A 21,237-nucleotide genomic window follows, 5' to 3' on the forward strand; every position below is an offset into this window, starting at 1 on the left:
AATGAATGTGTATAAAATACTTATTATATAAAGATAAAAAAATATTATTAAAATATCAAAATAATAACCATTACATAATCAATCCTACATCCATTATAAAATAATCTAATAATTATATATAAAATAATCTAATAATTATATATAAAATGATCTAATAATTATATATAAAAATCAACTAAACAAATTTTTTTGTTTAAAATACAATTTGAATGAAGTTTAAGGTTAAAATAATAAAGATATTATTAGCACATATTTAAACGATGCAATAGTTTAAGCTAAGCTATTTATGATTAAAAACATTTATTTATAAGACGTTTAGTGAAAATATTCTGTATAGTATAGGAAATTAACATAAAAAGACTAGGTATTTATCGCATAAAACAGTATTAATCGAAAATATTTCAACCTTAATCAAATTGAAGTCTTATATTAGGCTAAAATGGTACTCTAATTTCAAAATAATTTAGTGTTAAATGAAGTATCGATTAAAATTATCATTTAAAATCAATTGAATAATAAAAAAAAATACAAAGAATATTTATTTATTCCAAATAATAATATAACATCGTAAACAAAGTAAAAAATATACAAATCAAAATGTTATTATATTTCAAGCTGAAACTTAGATGTAAAAGTCAAAACTCGAGGTTAATTAGAAATAAAAATATGAATGAAAAAATTATTATGAATGAAAGATTAAGTCATATAGCTTAAGTCATAGTAAAAAAACTATTAACAATACTATAAACAAAGAAAAAGGCTAGTTATTTATATCATAATATAGAATGAAATATTAAACAATATTAATCGAAAATATTATAAATCTAATCAAATCGAAGTCATATTTAGGTTAAAATGATACTCTCACTTCTAAATAATTTAGTGTTAAAAAAGGTATCGATTAAAAATAATCTTTAAAAATCAATTGAATAATATAAAAATACAAGAATATATATTATTTTCAAACTATAGTATAAAGTTATTTAACAAATTAAATGTTATACTTATTCAAATGCCGTCGTAATTCAAATTGAAACTTAGACGTTACTAAGATGTATAGTGTTTATTATTAGAAAGAGGTCGCGCGAAAATACTACATGAAAATAGAGAATATAATAAGAAAACATGAATGAAAGAATAATTCTTAAAATAATGAATGAAAGATTTAAACTTTATATAACTTACAAAATAAAAAAAAAAACAGCTATCTTATAAAACATATTAATGAATTTTAAATTCTAATAAATAATAAATTTTAAATAATAAGACTAAGAAACATAAATAATAAGTATGGAATAATCTAAAATACTATTATTAAATTAATTTTGTAAAAATCGTAATGTCATTACAATATAAATACTTAAACTCCCTAAAATATTAATCTACCTATAAATATAAATTATAACTGCTACAATTAGTAAAGAAGGAATAGTATAAACAAATACATACTCACACACACCCTCACACACAGACATACACACACACACACACACACACACACACACATATATATATATATATATATATATATATATATACACACATACATATATATACATATATATGTATGTGTGTATATATATATATATATATATATATATATATATATATATATATATATATATATACATATATACACATATATATGTGTATATATATATATATATATACATATATATACATATATATATATATATATATATATATATATATATATATATATATATATATATATATATACATATATATATATACATATATACATACATATATATATATGTGAGTAAAAATAAATACAAAAAAAAGGGTTTTGTATGATCGTGTATAGAGGAATATATTATTTTATTTAAAAGAGTTCCAACTCTGTCTGTTTTTTATGTTTTTTATTTATATTCTTGTAAAATTTATGTGGGATATAGAATATGGAATATATAATATATAATATAAAAAAAGATGGATGGTACAATGAAATGAAGTATTGAATGTCTTATTGAATATATGAAATATTGAGTGTTCAATATAAAGGATTAAATATATAAATATATAAAGGCGAAAACGTATTTTCTATACCTTGTAGTATTTCATCATGGCCGGTATGACAGACTGTAACAGACTGTCATACCGGCCATGATGAAATACCACAAGGTATAGAAAATACGTATTCGCCTTTATATATTTATATATTTAATCCTTTATATTGAACACTCAATATTTCATATATTCAATAAGACATATTCCATATATTCAATAAGACATTCAATACTTCATTTCATTGTACCATCCATCTTTTTTTATATTATATATTATATATTCCATATTCTATATCCCACATAAATTTTACAAGAATATAAATAAAAAACATAAAAACCAGACAGAGTTGGAGCTCTTTTAAATAAAATAATACATACATATATATACATATATACATATATATACATATGTATATATACATACACACACACACACACACACACACATATATATATATATATATATATATATATATATATATATATATATATATATATATATTTTATTATATGTATTTATTTTCTCTAAGTTAATAATTAACTCCGACAAAATAAATTGGTTAATAGATACCAGGGAAGCAAAGATCATAAAATGACTGTGGAGTAACTCCTGTTTATGAGATAGAAACTCCTTGTTATTTTGGGTACTTGAGTAAATATATAAATTTAGTAAATGGAGTAAAACGCATTCGTTAAATTAATTCTTTTATTTCCAACATATGTTTCAAAGATTACAAATTATATCTTCCATAGGAATAAGTGATGTTGATAAGGATGTAATCTTCTCTTCAGGGAAATACACAGGAACCAGCTTAACCGTAAGACATATTAACCGAATATGATAACTATAGTTAGAGAAGATTGCTACGTAATTTATTTGAAAAAAACCGTCGGAGGTTGGAACGCTGCTAGACAGTACGTTGGGCAAGAAGGGAAGAAAAGAAGGAAAAAAGGAAATTTAGAGTTTAGAATTGGGAGATAATAAGATGATTTAAATCCGATAAAGACTGGAGAAGAATGTTTTATTTATAATGGGACTGTAAAGGGGAGTTAATCGTGTATTTATACAAGTAGTGTTGACATAAATGTGTATAATCATATATATATACATATATGTACGCATACACCCATACATACATACATACATACATGTGCATACATATATTTATATGCACATACATATATCTATATACACATGTTAATTATAAGAGACACATGTTAATTATACCTTTATATGTAAAAAGATATGGTAGATTTATCTCGCTTGATATATGTTATCTAAACTCTCTTAATTTTTGAACCCAAATTAGAACACCAATAACATCTATAAACATATACTAAAACATTACTTTCAGTTCAACTTAACATAAACATTGCTTCCTACGATGTTCAATACGTTATGCTCAATTAACCTTATTCACTTGATTTCATAGTTCTTTCGTACATCCATCTCCTTCATATACTGCTTTCACTTTATTCAGCAAAAATAGGAGTTATTTATCATGTTCCAAGTTATATTAGTGGCAGTATTCTACGTCTACGAATTCCATTTGTCCTCTTAAACTTTCTTAGACACATCTAAGATTCTGAAAACAATCCTAGTTCACTTGTTTACGTTCATTGTAAGATGAATCCAAAACATTTAAATATTCTCCTCTCTCTGCTCTATGACGTATAAATTACTGAACAATATAACATTCTATTTCATCTCTTGGAAAACCCTTGCAACAACAGATATAGAAACGTAATCATTACCTGCGTTGCCTTCTAGCACTTGTGCTGCTGACATGTTAGAAAATCATTCGAGCGTGGCCGTTGCCAGTACCGTGTGACTTGCCCTCATGCCGGTGGCACGTAAAAGCACCCACTACACTCTTGGAGTGGTTGGCGTTAGGAAGGGCATCCAGCTGTAGATTAACTGTTGGAAGAAGGCAGTCTGAGTCAAATGCTTCTTTTGGCTGTCACCACATGTATACTCATCCGGTGATTGGAAATAAGGTAAAGGATGGCCCGTCCGAGAGAATAACATTCTTCCACTGCTCTTGGAACCAATTCTGTAGGTTTTTACTCTACTCTAAACACTTTGCGATGTTTGTTTTTGAAAGTAGTGGTTTTCTGATTGCTGCCCTCCCATGAAATCTGGCTTTGTGCAGCTCCCAGTAAACAGTTTTTTTTTTTTTGGAAACTGGGTTCTTGAGGTGGTCATTAAGCCCTGCAGTAATTTTGGGAGCTGTACTTTTGTGATCCTTTCTAACAATTTGTGTAAGAATCTGATGGTCCCTATCCAAAAGTTTTGGTTTTCTTCCGGCGTTTTGTTTTGACTAGGAGGTTTTTCCCTCTTTCTCAAAGGCTGTTATTACTTTTGAGACAGTACTTCTTGATACACCAAATATTTCAGCTGTTTTCATTATGCTAGTGCCTGTCAACGATGATGATGATATATACATATATATATACATATGCATACACACACACACACACACACACACACATACATACATACATATATATATATATATATATATATATATATATATATATATATATATATATAAATGAGAATGTGTGTCTCTGTCTGTCTGTCTGTCTGTCTGTGTGAATCCCTACATACATACATACATATATATATATATATATATATATATATATATATATATATATACATACATATATATATCTATATATATAAAAATGAGAATGTGTGTCTCTGTCTGTCTGTCTGTCTGTCTGTGTGAATCCCTAAAACTCGAGAACTACGCAACCAATTTCATTCAAATTTTACACATGCCTTACTTAGGGTTCCAGTTGTTTTAGTCAAAAAAAAATTAACTTCTTGCAGAGTTCGAGCACACGGCAACATAATATCTCCTCCACTATTTAAGTATTACGTGTCAAAAGTGAAACAAAAACACTCATGTCAAATACTTTCACTTTAAAAATGAAACTATTCCACTAACTGAAACAATCACATTTCGATACTGTAGTAACAGATACTTTCACAGAGAGACAAAGAGAGAGACAGAAAGAGAGAGAGAGAGATGTATATGTATACATATACATGTATATGTACACCATTTCGATACTCTAATGACAGATACTTTCAGAGAGAGAGAGAGAGAGAGAGAGAGAGAGATGTATATGTATACATATAGATGTACACGTATATGTATATATATATATATATATAGATCTATACATACATGTATATGTATACATGTGTAGATGTATATATATATATATATATAGAGATGTACATGTAATATGTACACATATATACATGCATACAGATATCTATACATATATACACCCATCACACACACATACACATGCACACAAACACACACATTAGTCATTTGTTTTCTTATCCAAAACTACGTCAAAAGTACTGAATGGATCTTTATGAAATTTGGAAATTATATTCTTTGCGTAACGGCCATAACTTCCATGAAAATTCATATATTTTTGATGTTGATGAAATTTTTACCCGAACATAACAGATGAGCATTATTTAGAAAATGATGTCACACGTTATCGAGGCTACCATTCTTTCTGGATGTGCAAAAGGGGATGACGTCTTTATTCCAAGAATTCCTCTTACTCCATCAGGAGCAGACATTCCTTTTACATTCAGAAGACTACAATTCCCCCTTCGTGTGACTTTTGCCATGTCTATAAACAAATATCAGGGTCAAACACTGTCTGTAGCTGGTCTTCTCTTGGAAGAGCCCTGCTTCTCACATGGACAACTGTATGTTGGCTGCTCAAGAGTGGGCAGCAACAAAAAACGTATTTGTATATGCTCCACAAGGGAAAACAAGGAACATAGTTTACAATGAGGTGTTATAATCACAACAGCAAGAAAGTATGTACATGATCACCTTCTTTTACGAAACTTCATTGACTTTCATATATTTATATTGATATACATATATATACGTGTGTTTGGGTGCGTGTGTGTATATACATCTCTATATATAAAGATGATGCGTAGTCTAGACGGCGTTTTTAGATTTCATTATTCTCTTTAACCCGGGCAACGCCGGGTATTTCTGCTAGTATATATATATATATAGATAGATAGTTATATATATATATATATATATATATATATATATATATATATATATATATATATATAGATAGATAGATAGATAGATAGATAGATATAGATATATAGATATAACAAACTTTGGTTGTAGAACAAACAACAAAATCAAGGTCATTCAACTAATATATCACATTTCGAACATTTAATCACATATAAAAAAACATAATGCTTTTTCTATACATAGAATACGGATGTACAAAATCACAGAAGATGAAACATTACTTCATTTAGACAGGCATATAGAAAAAAGTGAGTACAGTCTATCGCGTATAAAAAAATATTTTTAAAAATTAATAAATTAATACTACAGTGTCTAGAAAAAATTTTTTTTAACATTATAAAACCTAAAATAGGGTAATAAATATATAAAAATATAAATATATATATATAAATATAAAAATATGTATGCAAGTACATAAGATATAGAATATCGATAAAAGTTCATCGATTCAGAATTTTTTTTTCTTTTCACGATTAAAAGTTACTTTTTAACGTAAAAGGAAACCTTTTTAGAAAAGCCGGTGTCCAAGCAAAATAGCCATATTTACAGTCCCTACGGCCATTTCAGGGGTTCATCAACGTAGTCAATGCATGAGGGTGCATTACGGTAATGACTCCTTTGTCAGGGGAAAATAGTAACACCACATACCAATACGAAATTTTTTGAAGAAAGGCGATGCCTCATTGCATGTTTTCTTTTATAAGATATCATGCACAGACCAGCCCAAATATTCAAAAGATTCTTTTTCCCTCCCTTTCCTTCTCTCTTTCTTTTCTTTATTTAAATCAGAAGAGAAAAAAAAAATTTTTTTAATTTTATAATTATACAGGTGACTGTATTAAAGTAAATTCAGCCTCGTCGGTATTCCTATACACTTTTTATTCCTATACACTTTTTATTCCTATACACTTTTAAGAATGTAGACGAAAATTTATGGATGCAAAAAGGAAATCACATCAGTAAATTTATTCAAGGTGTTTGGTCCAGAACATTTAAGGATGGTAAGGGATTCCCTCATACACAGCTTACATTTGCTAATATTTCCTTTGAAGTTAGTGGTTCTAGAAATGATGGACCATTCTAGATAATAATTCTTATTCCTCTTCAATTCATGTATATGGGATGCAAGTGTGGTTGAATTTCAGTACTTATCCTTAGAGAACGAACTCATATGGGATCTATATCTAGCTTTAAAATCTACTGTACTACCTATATAGAATTTGTTTAATTTATCCTTGTCCTTAACTACACATTTATATACAACATTAGTAACCAAACAGGAACCATCCAAGGGACATAATTCGGGGTTTCTACAATTACATTTCTTCCCAAGGCCTTTCTTAGTTTTATTTTTACTTTTACTTTTTGCATCATCGATTCTTGCCAGGTTTCCTTCTATCATTCCATCAGATCTTCCCTTATTACTTCGGGTTCGATAAACCCGGTGAAGGCAAAGTACTTGTACCATTGGCATTGGGTGTTACACAATTATTATTCACAGGTCTGGGGCTACCCTCAGGGGAACATTGCCAACTCCCCTGTCCAGCAAGTTTGCTTCTATTAATAGATGCAATAATTGAGGCGAAATTAGGCATTACAGAGTGAGAGAACTTGACAGTTGACTTGTTACAAATACTATAGTATTTGTGATTCCTTGTCAAAAGTAAAATGTAAAGCTTTGTATAAGCTTTGTTGTGTTAAGTACTGGTTGTCACAAAAGTATTAAAATACATATATACATTCTTTGATAGTACTAAGCAAATATTAAAAACAGTTTACAAGAGAGTATTCAACAAAAAGTATTAGGAGTTCAATAAAAATCATGTTTGTTTGTTTGGTAGTATATATATACACACAGAAGGAGATATATTTAAGAATTTACAAAAAATTGGAGAGGAACCAACCTGTCTTTTTAACATGTTTTCTCTCTTGTATAATGCCCCCACCACCACCACCAAATCATTACAAATTCTCCTCCATGTTTAACTGTTGGAAGAAGGCAGTCTGAGTCAAATGCTTCTTTTGGCTGTCTCCACATGTATACTCGGCTGGTGGTCGGAAATAAGGTAAAGGATGACCCGTCCGAGAGAATAACATTCTTCCACTGCTCTTGGAACCAATTCTGTAGGTCTTTACTCTACTCTAAACACTTTGCGATGTTTGTTTTTGAAAGTAGTGGTTTTCTGATTGCAGCCCTCCCATGAAATCTGGCTTTGTGCAGCTCCCAGCAAACAGTCTTTTTAGGAAACTGGGTTCTTGAGGTGGTCATTAAGCCCTGCAGTAATTTTGGGAGCTGTACTTTTGTGATCCTTTCTAACAATTCATGTAAGAATCTGATGGTCCCTATCCAAAAGTTTTGGTTTTCTTCCGGAGTTTTGTTTTGACTAGGAGGTTTTTTCCTCTTTCTCAAAGGCTGTTATTACTTTTGAGACAGTACTTCTTGATACACCAAATATTTCAGCTGTTTTCATTATGCTAGTGCCTGCCAATATATACATATGCATACTCACACACACACACACATACATACATATATATATATATATATAGATCGATAGATAGATATAGATATAGATAGATATAGATAGATAGATAGATAGATAGATAGATAGATAGATAGATAGATAGATAGATATAGATAGATAGTTATATATAGATAGATATATATCGATAGATAGATATATAGATATATATATAACAAACTTTGGTTGTAGAACAAACAACAAAATCAAGGTCATTCAACTAATATATCACATCTCGAACATTTAATCACATATAAAGAAACATAATGCTTTTTCTATACATAGAATACGGATGTACAAAATCGTAGAAGATGAAACATTACTTCATTTAGACAGGCATATAGAAAAAAGTGAGTACAGTCTATCGCATATAAAAAAATATTTAAAAAAATTAAATTAATACTACAGTGTCTAGAAAAAATTTTTTTTTAACATTATAAAACCTAAAATAGGATAATAAATATATAAAAATATAAATATATCAATATATTATAAATTAACTACCAACAAAAATAATTGGTAAGCTAACTCAAAAAATCATCACCAAAATAGCAGAAAAAAACGACAGTGAAAGTATGCAGACTCTTCAAGAATCGATCCTTTTGGTAATATTAATAATAATAAAGGAGTTACGACGCAAAAACGTATAAATTCAAATGAACATATTTATCTTCTTCAATATATATTTCAGTATAAAGAATTCATTAAGAGGCTTAAATCAAAATTTCTTTACACATCATTCAGGAATAAATATAACATCAGAAAAAATACATTCCGTTTAAAAACACAAACCGTTCATGGTGAAAAAATTTCACAATTACCTGAATGATGTGTAAAGAAATTTTGATTTAAGCCCCTTAATGAATTCTTTATACTGAAATATATATTGAAGAAGATAAATATGTTCATTTGAATTTATACGTTTTTGCGTTGTAACTCCTTTATTATTATTTATATATAAATATAAAAATATGTATGTAAGTTTACGATGTATGGATGGGGACAGCTGCATCAAGAAGTGCTGACCTCTAACTGTGGAGGGGCAGACATAGGACAGAATAGTGAGAAAAGATCTTCATGTGTTGAGCCTCACAGATGAGATGGCAAGGGACTGAGACTCCAGGCAGTTTACTGGGCTTGAGAAGACACATCAAACTAAGTAAAATTGTGGCTGTTCGTACATACAGTTATGTACTCTATGTCTCTCTCTCAGCTGAGAGGTCCCTTCTTTTGTGAGGCTTGCAGATGCTGATGCCACATAAAAAGCACTTGTACCAGTGCCACTTGAAAGCACCCTTGCTAGTGCCATGTAAGAGCACCTGTGCCAGTGCCACATAAAAAGCACCCAGTTCACCCTCCGAAGGACATCTATAGAAACCATGCCAAAATAGACAATTGGAACCTGAGCAGTTCCCCACTTGACCAATTTGATAAACCATCATGCGAGCATGAATAGCAAACATTAAATAATGCTGCTGCTGATTATATATAATGTATTGTTCCTTGATAGAAAACTTCAACAAAAAAAGTACTCCGTCTGGGGAGAGATAAATATTATTTATTTAATCATACATTGTTGGTCAAGTGAACTCTTGGTATTAAGACTCTTGGTATTTAGACTCTTCATATTGGGGCAGCAGCTATATGATAATTTCCCAGAATGCCATTAATTATTTTCTTGTATCTGTGAGTTGCTGAAAAGTGTTTGTCTAGGAGAGGCAGGAATTTTTTTACATATGAGTGGTTGGCGTTAGGAAGGGCATCCAGCTGTAGAAACTGCCAAATCAGATTGGAGCCTGGTGTTGCCATCCGGTTTCACCAGTCCTCAGTCAAATCGTCCAACCCATGCTAGCATGGAAAGCGGACGTTAAACGATGATGATGATGATGATGATGTTAGTTCTTATTAAGGGAAAAGGGAGGTGTGAACCAAATAATTTTCCTTAACCTATTTTTAGGTCTCTTATTATTCTGATTAATACTAGAGGGGTTATGTATTACTTTATCTTTGATGCCACTAGATCTATTATTATTCTGATTAATTATTAGAGGGATTATATATTAATTTATCTCTGAAGCCACTATTGGCTAGAACATTGTTATAATGATTCTCGAAAATTTCTTTAGAAGAAGAAAGGTTAGACACTGTGTTACTAATATTAGCTATCAGGTTTTGCAATATTACAGGAGGGAGACAAGACTGTTTATGTATATACGCGAGTTTCTCAATAGGCTTATGAAAAGGTTTATACAAGGAAGAGTTCAAATGTAGGGAAACATCTAAATAATCAACTACAGATAGATTCGTAACTACTGTAATTTTAAGGCCTAACTGATTAAAGGTAGAAATAAGTTGCTTTCTAAATACCCTATTCTTGATTAACTAGTTGATATCTTTCCAGCCTTATATTTTAAGTTCTAAGCAGGATAACTCTTTTACCTTTTTACATTTTAGTTTTTGTGTTTTCTGTCTTCTGTTTTTTACCTTCTGCGTTTTTCATATTTTTTCAGTTTTTTCATGTTTCTTCTCTTATTCAATATTTTTAGTTCATTATATGTGGTTTGTGCCTGAAGAATGTTTGAGATATTTCTCAACACTATTAGCAGCATTTAAAGACACGTATTGTGTCCTTTAAATAATATATATATATATATATATATATCACTTGGAGAGAGAGGCCCTTCTCACTCACAACATCTCAATTGTCTTTGGTCGCAATCCAGCTAATCACTGTTGTTCTTATATATACTCCACATAGTACAGGAAGGTCTATTGGTGTCAGGCAGTCTGTGGTCTCATAAAATTTGAGAGTTCAGTGATGTCAGTTTCTGTTGTAGCATTTAGCAAGGCTCCCAGTTTGGTGGGGCTCAAATTGCTTGCCAGTTTGCATGTCAAGCATAGCTGCATGGTGTATTTTCGCCCAAAGGAAAATAATATCACTATGGGCAAAAAAAAATAAATAAATAGCTAGATACTCTGCAATAGTGCAATTGTGCATTTTATTGTTACTACAAGTTTGCACTGAATATAGGTGATTAATTGTATATCTTACACTTTCATTCAGTGCAATTTGTTTCACTTTGTTCAGCATCTTATATATATAAAATTCAAAAGATTGTCATTCTGAATTCAAATCCTGTTAAACTCAACTTTACCTTTCATCCATCCAACATCAATAGGTGCAAGAACCAGTCAAATACTGAGATGAATTTGATTTGGTATCCCCCACTCTTCTCTAAGCAGGAGAATTTGGTTGAGAATCTTATGAATGCATTTAAACCAGCCATATCTAGCTTAAAATATTTTACCTGTGTAATGTTCAAACCAACCAAAAATGGCCTCTCACACCCACCTTGAAATACCATTCTCAAAACAGCCCACCATATCATTGACATCTCAAAGCTATAAAATACTGGATGATTAATTCAAAATAATGTGAATAAATAAACATAGCATTTGACAGAATAATCCTAATGCTAGAGGGTTAAAGCTGGATGAGGGTACAAACCCCAACGGTTACAAGATTTCTGTGAGGAGCTGCAACTTCAGTTATTATTAGCTTTCAAAGACATTCTATCCAATGCAATTTGATAGGAGAAGTTTGAACATAAGCAGAAAACAGCAAATTTTTGAGGTTATAACCCAGCTGGATGTTTACTCAAACAACTCCTTCTTAATCTTAGAGACACAACAATGCTTCCTCCCATCCCCACAACATGTCATTCTATTGATAATATGTGATATAATAAATAGTTGTGTTACTTGGTAACATGGAATAAATGTTGGTGAGAAAGTAATGATGGATCATTAAATAGGACTTGAAGTCACCAAATGTAATGTAGAAGAGAATGTTGTTGTAAGGTTATTGCGGAAGAATGAATAAGAAAGGGATTTAAGTACATTCTCAGTTATTTATCCTCAGATATATTTATTCTAGTCACTTAACATATAGCTTAACATAAAGATAAATATGTTGGTAATTATCTAAGTGTATCTCTGTGTATTTGTGTTTTTAAGTGTATATACTTTTGCTGGTTTCAACCAAAGACTGTGAGGAACCTGTTGACCCAATTTGCTGACTTTTCCGATGGCACGCAGGTGTCAATAAATGGTTGAACGACCAAGTCTAAGCTTCTCTGCTAGTTCGTCAACAGTTATGATGGGATTTTGTTCCACCAGGATTTGCAAAACATTTCATTTCACATTGTTCCAGTCTACTCTACTGTAAATGGGGTAACACTGTGATGGATTAGCTTTCCAATCAGGGGGAATTTTGGCCTGCTTGCCTACTACCCAGTGGAGTGGTCTCATTCAAAAGCAAAACAGTACAAAGTGCATTGTGACCAATGATGTATAACAGCATTTGATAGTCTGATTGATTTCCTGGTCACGTAATGTGTGTGTGTGTGTGTGTGTATCATCATTGTTTAATGTCTGCCTTCCATGCTGGCATGGGTGGGATGGTTTGACAAGAGCCAGCCAAGCAGAAGCCTGCACCAGACTTCTGTGACTGTTGTGACAGGATTTTTACAGCTGGATGCTTTCCTAACACCAACCACCCAGCAGAGTGGACTTAGTGCTTTTTATGTGGCACAAGCACAGGCAAGGTTTTTACAGCTGGATGCCCTTCCAAATGCCAACCACTTTACAGTGTGGACTGGATGCTTTTTAAGTAAGTCCTGCACTGACAGGGTTACCAAGTAACATTCAAGACAAAAATCTTTTGAGAGGGGAGGGGGCATTGGAGGAGGTGACCTTGTGTCAGATGATGAAAGGTTATAGTGAGACAGAGACAGAAACAGATGTCTTGCTGTAGAGGAGGTACAAGGTTACCTGGCTGGAGAGAGAGAGAGAGAGAGAGAGATCAGGAATGAAGACAGAAAAGGTGTGCTGCCGCAAAAGAGATATGTGGTTACCCAATCTAAGAGAAGTGCAGGAGAAGAAGAGAGAGAGTGGAAGACAGCAGGATAGACAAGGCTCAGGGTTCAGTATATAAATGGGATGGTTGAGTAAAGACAGAGAGAGGTATAGATGGTGGCAAGTGTCAGGACATAATATAAGTGGCAGGATATTGCCAAAGAAGCATGATTAAAGAGTGCAGAGTGGGGGAGTAAGTGGTGAAAACATGGCTATATATAGAGTTGGGGAAGGGCTACCAGATAGCAATGATATGTGTGGGTGGAACACACAGGTTGGGCGGGGGGGCTAGCGGATAGCAATGATATGTGTGGGTGGAACACACAGGTTGGGCGGGGGGGCTAGCGGATAGCAATGATACTGTGAGACAGGACTAAGAGGACAGGATTGGGGTGTGGGAGGTAAGCATAGTGCTTGAAGTGGAAATGTGAGGAAGAGAAGAGAGAAGAGATGGAGTTTTGTTTGTTGTGGAAGAGTGTGTGAGAAGTTTTCTTGTTAAGTGTGGGTGGGACACACAGCACTTCTAGGCTGACGTAGGTGCATCTTCTGAAGAACCTCATATTGCCAGACATTTCGGTCCATTGTCATTTCCTCTGTGAGGCCCAACATCTTGAGATCAGTCCTGCTTTATGCAGCTGTCATCGTTCATACGCATCACATGTCCAAACCAATGTAGTCTTCTCTCTTGCATGCTACATTTGATTCCTCTTATACCCAACTTTTCTTTCAATACATTTGCATTTTGTCGTACATGCGTACTGATGTTGCACATTTAATGGTACATACTATCTTCATTTCTCTCCAGTCTATGCATGTCTTCTGCATTCAGAGCCCATGTCTCACTACCATAGAGTATAGCCGTTTGTACACAAGCATCCTACAGTCTACCTTTTACTCTGAGAGAGACTCCTTTTGTTGCCAACAGAGGTAATAGCTCTCTGAACTTCCTCCATCCTATTTTTCTAGAAACAATACTTTCAGAGCATCCTCCACCATTTTTAATTTGGTCACCTAGGTAACAGAAACTGTCTACAACCTCAAGAGAGCCTCCTGGCCATTTGAGAGGATCTCAGTCCTGTGTGCTCTTAGTGCTTATTGTTCCTGCACATCTGCCACATACAAAGATGACTTTATCTGTTAATCTACCTGCGATTCCATTGCACCTCTTATGTGTCCATAGTTTACATTTGGTGCAGTGAATAGAATTTCTTCCAACTCCTTTCCTACTTATCGAGCAGGGTCATTTACCTGATGGAAAGAGAGTTTTATCCTCTTATCTTCTTTCTTACTAACAACGTATACACACACACACACGCACACACACATGTATGTATATATGTATATATATATCTATATATACACACACAAGGGGGTACCCAAAAGTAACCAGAATTGTTCTGTGCTTGAGAAGAAGACCCATCAAGCCAAGTGGAATGATAGTCATGGCAGATACCGGTACCATGCACTGGCACCCATGCTGGTGGCACGTAAAAACACCCATTATACTCTCGGGGTGATTGGTGATAAGAAGGGCATCCAACCATCGAAACCATACCAAATGAGACTGGAGTCTAGTGCAGCCCCTCAGCTTACCAGCCCTAGCCAAACTGTCCAACCCATGCCAGCATGGACAACGGATGTTAAATGATGATATATGTATATATATATACAGAGTTGAACAGACAGAACACAACAAGGAGAAAAAGTTAGATGAAAGTAAAACAAATGGGAAACTAGACAAAAACTTAATGGATGGGAAATATAGACAAAGACATGATACATAGAATATTCACAGCTGAGTTTTCCTTGTCAGTCAATGACCCAAAATATCATAGTGGTTTTGCGCCATTACCGTTGAGACCACTCAATCTTGGAGGCACCAGTGCTGTTATTAAGCTACTGGAAAAAAGCTAGCAAATGTATATTAAGACAAAAACAAACAAGACATTACATAAATACAACAGATGAAGAATTATGCATATATAACAACATGAAGCCTTATGGCTATATACAACAGAAGAAAAAAATAATAATTATACATATATCGCGAATACAACAGAAAGAGCTTTGCAGGTATCGAATGAACTTAGTGGGGTTGCGCAAAGATGAAATGGAGTAAGTCCTAATGGATGTAGCAGGAGCCCAGACCAGTCTGGTCAAAGGCAAGGTGAAAAAGAACAACACTGCTTTCACCAGACACCGGTCACATGGTAGGGAAGAGGAGGTATTGAGAGAGGGAAAGAATGGGAGAGAGAGAGAGAGAGAGAGAGAGAAACAGTGAAAGAGAGAGAGAGAGAAACAGTGAAAGAGAGAGAGAGAGAAACAGTGAAAGAGAGAGAAGAGAAAGGTACAAAGGTGGAAAGAGAGGGTAAGAGTGGAGAAAGAGATAGAGTAAGAGTAGAGTTGGAAAGAGATAGAGTAGGGGTAGAGTTGGAAAGAGATAGAGTAAGAGGGAAAGCAGGGCACAGAAGAGAGAGAAGAGAAAGGTACAAGGGAGGCAAGCAAGGGCAGAAAGGGAGAGTAAGAGTGGAGAAAGATCATCATCATCATCATCATCATCGTTCAACGTCCGCTTTCCATGCTAGCATGGGTTGGACGATTTGACTGGGGACTGGTGCAACCGGATGGCTACACCAGGCTCCAATCTAATTTGGCAGAGTTTCTACAGCTGGATGCCCTTCCTAACGCCAACCACTCAGAGAGTGTAGTGGGAGCTTTTATGTGTCACCCGCACGAAAACGGCCACGCTCGAAATGGTGTCTTTTCGAGCGTGGCCGTTTTCGTGCGGGTGACACGTAAAAGCACCCACTACACTCTATATATATGCATCCCCTTCATCATATATGCAGTCATCACATTCGGTTAAAATTGCTTATTGATGTTGTTTCTCTTTTTTCTCCTGATGAGAAGTTTGCATTGTTTTACATCATTTTATACCCTCTGGAATAATACCAATGTTTTCTTCGAAACATATGTCAGAAGTATAAAAATTTGAATAACACCTGCATTTAACTCCATTTCTTTATTTATCTGTTATACAAAAACATTTCACTAAACCCTAGAATTTCTACCTTTTAAGTAGGCTGTAACACCCTTGGTACTTATGTGAATTTTTTGGTTCCCTGGTAACTACTTATTTATTTTTTCTATGTTATTTGTACACATTGAAAAAAATACACATACATTTAGCCTGACACCACATATATATATATATATATATATATATATACCCTGACACCACACCCAAGACATTAATGCTAACCAACTGTTTCAAACATGTGGTATGTGACAAATCACTCTGAATAGTATTATTGACTGACAACTTTATTAGTAGCTTAGAGTGAATGTTTGCAATATGGCTATATTTCTTTTACAACCAACTTTCCCATTTATGACAGTTTTGCAATAAAGACATAATTCCTTCATTACATAAAGTAGCTTAAGTACCTATACTATTTTCTTGTAATGCACCTTACAAACATTTCTACTTTTCCCCTGAAATTGCCTTCCATTTATAGTTTGTATTCTTATCTGTAGCACACTGGTCATTCTGTTTCAGGCATTACCTTTGTCTTTTATTGACTGGAGCCATATTGGAACATCATCTTGAAGGTTTAGTTGAACAAATCAACCCCAGTACTCATTTATTTATTTATTTATTTATTTGTGTTTAAAGTCTGGTACTTATTCTGTTAGTCTCTGTCGTTGAACTGCTAAGTTATGGAACTGTAAACAAACCAACACCAGTTTTCAAGTGGTGCTGGTGCAAACACAAACACAGTACACAAATGTATAATACACACACATACACACACACACACACACACACAATGGGCTTCCATACAGTTTCTGTCTACCAAGTTCACTCACAAGACATTAGTTGACTTAGAGCTATAGCAGAAGACACTTGTCCAAGGTGCCACATCGTGGGACTGAACCTGAAACTGCAAGGTTGCAAAGTGAGTTTCTTTACCAGACATCCACCATGCCTAATCATTTCTACAGTTCACTACCACACACTCACTATAATTTTCTAGAAATCATAAAATTTCAAATTATTTTCAAGTGATATATTTATCTGAAAAACAGTTTTATTTTCCATAGCAAATAGAAGTAAAAAAAAAATTTTTTTTGAGAGTGATTTTGGGCTGACTTCTGGGGACTGTGTAATATTTTCTACTTAAGACAAGCACTGGGTTAAGTGTAAACGCTTTAATAATGATGACATTTTTTTATTTAACCACCAGACAAAGTTTTGCAGGCATAACATGGAACAAAATGTGTGTAAGCATTTTACACTTATGTACTTTATGATGCAAAGTCAAGCCCCTCTTCCAAGTGTTGGGTTACAAATCCAACCTTACACTCACACACACACACACACACTCTCTCTCTCTCTCTCTCTCTCTCTCTCTCTCTCTCTCTCTCTCTCTCTCTCTCTCTCTCTGTCTGCCTGCCTGTCTGTCTGTATGTCACTAATACACCTGTATCAATAATGTAAACAGTTTCCCTTTCAGTTTTGACTGCTTTCTTTTCTCACACACAAATAGACATAACAGATAGGTACCTCAAAGAGAATTTATTTTTTCTCTTGCTATTTATTCTGAACATTTAAAGAACCCACATTGTTTTTCAGCTTAGCTAGATTACCTGTATTTTATTTACATATTTATTCTTTATCTATCTTACAGGTTCAGTTCTGCTGCCAGACATGCATCCAATAGCAACTTTTATACTAGGCAGTGAAGTTTTCCATGCTATGACTCATAGTATGGTGTTGTTTAGACTTCGACTTTTACCCAGAAAGGACCTTGTACAAGTCAACTACTATTTTGTGTTTGATCTTCTGTCAGTATTCTTTGCATCATTTCTTGTACTTCAACGCTTGCAATGGCTTGCTTGTATACAAATGGCACAACATCTGTACTATATTGTGTTTTGGAACAAAACTTCTCTGGCAAAGAAAGTATGCATTCTGTTTTACTGCTAATCTTGTTTATGTTACAATTATTGCCATTGCTAAACTTTTTTTGTTTCATTTTTTAATATTTTTTTTTTGTAGTTCAACATGCACACAGACAGATGAATAATTCAGTTCTATATTTAAGAGATGAGGAATTATGTACATTATTTACATTTGACGGATATTTGTCCTCATCTTGTTTGTTGTTAACACAACGTTTCAGCTGATATACCCTCCAGCCTTCATCAGGTTTCTTGGGGAAATTTCAAACTTGGGTTCTCATTCCTAAGGTATTTTTCGGTGTTATTATTATTATTATTATTATTATTATTATTATTATTATTATTATTATTATTATTATTCAGGTCATTATGCCATATGCCCATGGGCATATGGCATAGTGGTTAAGAGCGCGGGCTACTAACCCCAAGATTCTAAGTTCGATTCCAAGCAGTGACCTGAATAATAATAATAACGATAATAATAATAACAACAAGAACAATACTTAGGAATGAGAACCCAGGTTTGAAATTTCTCCAAGGCACCTGATGAAGGCTGGAAGGTATATCAGCTAAAACATTGTGTTAACAACAAACAAAATGAGGTCAAATATCTGTCAGATGTAAATAATCTGCTATAGAATTAATGATAATTTTTTAGGATAAAGCTGAATTTGGTCAGTTGCCTTTACTTTTAGAAAATGACCTTGTTTATAAAATAAGATAATATTTTAGGGATTAGAATGTTTATCACTGTGGTCCCTTAACCCTTTAGCATTCAAATCATTCTGTCAAATACAATGCTTATTGATTCTCATTATTTTGTATTAATCATGTATTATCTTGAAGCTTCAAGATTTCAATGATGTGATTGTTTATTTTTAGAGTAAGATTGTAGAATAAGTGTAAGAGGCCATGTCTGGCCAGTTTAAACATAAAACAAAATATTTGGGTTGGATATGGCCAGTTTAAATATTGATTTCTTTTGATCATATATAAGCCAATTTCTGAAAGGGAAGTGGGGTCTATTAATTTACTTGGTTCCAGTATAGACTTGGTAATTATTCTATTAAGTTTTTTTAGGATGACAGACTAACTCTGAATCATCATCATCATCATCATCATCATCATCATCATCGTTTAACGTCCGCTTTCCATGCTAGCATGGGTTGGACGACTTGACTGAGGACTGGTGAAACCAGATGGCTACACCAGGCTCCAATCTGATTTGGCAGAGTTTCTACAGCTGGATGCCCTTCCTAACGCCAACTACTCCGAGAGTATGAAATGAAATTCTGTAAAACTTTTAGCCTGGTTTGATATTTTCTTTGCTACTCCATCACTTTAGTGGTAAGTAAAGGATAAGTAAAGCTTTCAAAAGAATTTGATGTGGTGTGAAGGTTTTAGATGAGGAATGTTTCTCACAATGAATGCAGGTGCCACATCTAGAACAGTGCTACTCTTATACATAGAAACATCATAGACCACATTAAAAAAAAAGTCACCTTTTAGATTAGCATGAAGTGACCTACCAACCTATAAGGCTCAAATTTTCTTGATTATAAGGAATTGTTCACATACTTGAATTGATGCATCCTTATCTACCACTGACATTTAGGACCAAATTCAGAAGATGAGCATTTAATTGAACTCACAGAAACAACCATCTTTGGTTTACAATGTATTTTCTTTTGCTGTCTTCTTTCCTTACTTTATATTCTCTATCATTTGTTAGCTGCTCTTTCGCATCAGTCTTTGGTTTACTAATCTCCTTGCAACATCTACAAATCTGTTTATCAATCCCAGTCAAAAGACAGTATACACCTATAGTCATTTTGTCTACATCTTATCACTGAGAATGAAGTTTTGAACTCTGCAGGAGAATATCTTTTTTACTGCAGAACTACATTTCTTTGAAACTTCCACCTTCCAGACATTCATCACATTTTGTTAACTCTCAGTTCTCCAAAATAATATTGCCTACATTAGTATCTTTCAGAAATCTATTAACATATGGTCTGACCATTCCTCCTACATAAAATATTCTTTATAGATAAAGTTGGTCATTTGCTTGTATTGTTTAACCCTTTAGCATACAGATTATTCTGTCAAATGTAATGCCTGTATTCTTACAAAGTTACTTGGTGACCCTTCCACTGCAGGTGCCACTTAAAAAGCAATTCAGTCCACACTGTAAACTGGTTGGCAATTGGAAGGCCACCCAGCTGTAAAAACCATGCCAAAACTTAGCTTGTCTGTGCTGATGCCACGTAAAAAGCACTCAGCCCACTCTGCGGAGTGGTTGGTATTAGGAAGGGCATCCAGCCGTATAAAACCATGCCAAAACAGACACAGAAGTATGGTGCAGGCTTCTGCTTGGCCAGCTCCTGTCAAACTGTCCAACTCATGCCAGTATGGAAGGATGACGTTAAACGATGATGATAACTCACCTTGTTTTTAATTAATCAGGCATTATCTTGTAGTTTCAATATTTTGATGATGTGATATTTTTAGGATGACATTGTAGAGTAAGTATGAGAGGCCAGATCTGGCCAGTTTGAAGATAAAACAAGTAGAATATATGGACTGGACATGGCCAGTTTAAATGCTAAAGGGTTACGTAGATATTTTTAGTCTTGACTGTATTCTTACTCCTTACATTTTAATTGTGACCAGAATTATTGCTCCCTAATGTTT

At 33.4% G+C, this 21,237-nt stretch overlaps 1 protein-coding gene across 4 annotated transcripts in view; it reads left to right on the forward strand.

The window, feature by feature from the left end:
• The window catches only part of LOC106882467 (uncharacterized), a 41,668-nt gene that overhangs the window by 19,084 nt on the left and 1,347 nt on the right, over positions 1 to 21,237 (forward strand). Inside the window, exons 1-2 of one of the 4 annotated variants that reach the window (XM_089363688.1) lie at positions 5,530 to 5,892; positions 18,270 to 18,544. In XM_089363688.1, the coding sequence (XP_089219814.1) occupies positions 18,290 to 18,544 (255 nt within the window). In that variant the 5' untranslated portion in view covers positions 5,530 to 5,892; positions 18,270 to 18,289. Of the gene's footprint in view, positions 1 to 5,529; positions 5,893 to 8,148; positions 8,264 to 8,933; positions 9,012 to 18,269; positions 18,545 to 21,237 lie in introns of those variants that run through there. The other 3 variants (XM_089363687.1, XM_014933153.3, XM_052973243.2) reach the window with 3 other exon arrangements.

Source organism: Octopus bimaculoides, chromosome 15 (genome assembly GCF_046866305.1).
Source record: "Octopus bimaculoides isolate indiv1 chromosome 15, ASM4686630v1, whole genome shotgun sequence".
Lineage (NCBI taxonomy): Eukaryota > Metazoa > Mollusca > Cephalopoda > Octopoda > Octopodidae > Octopus > Octopus bimaculoides.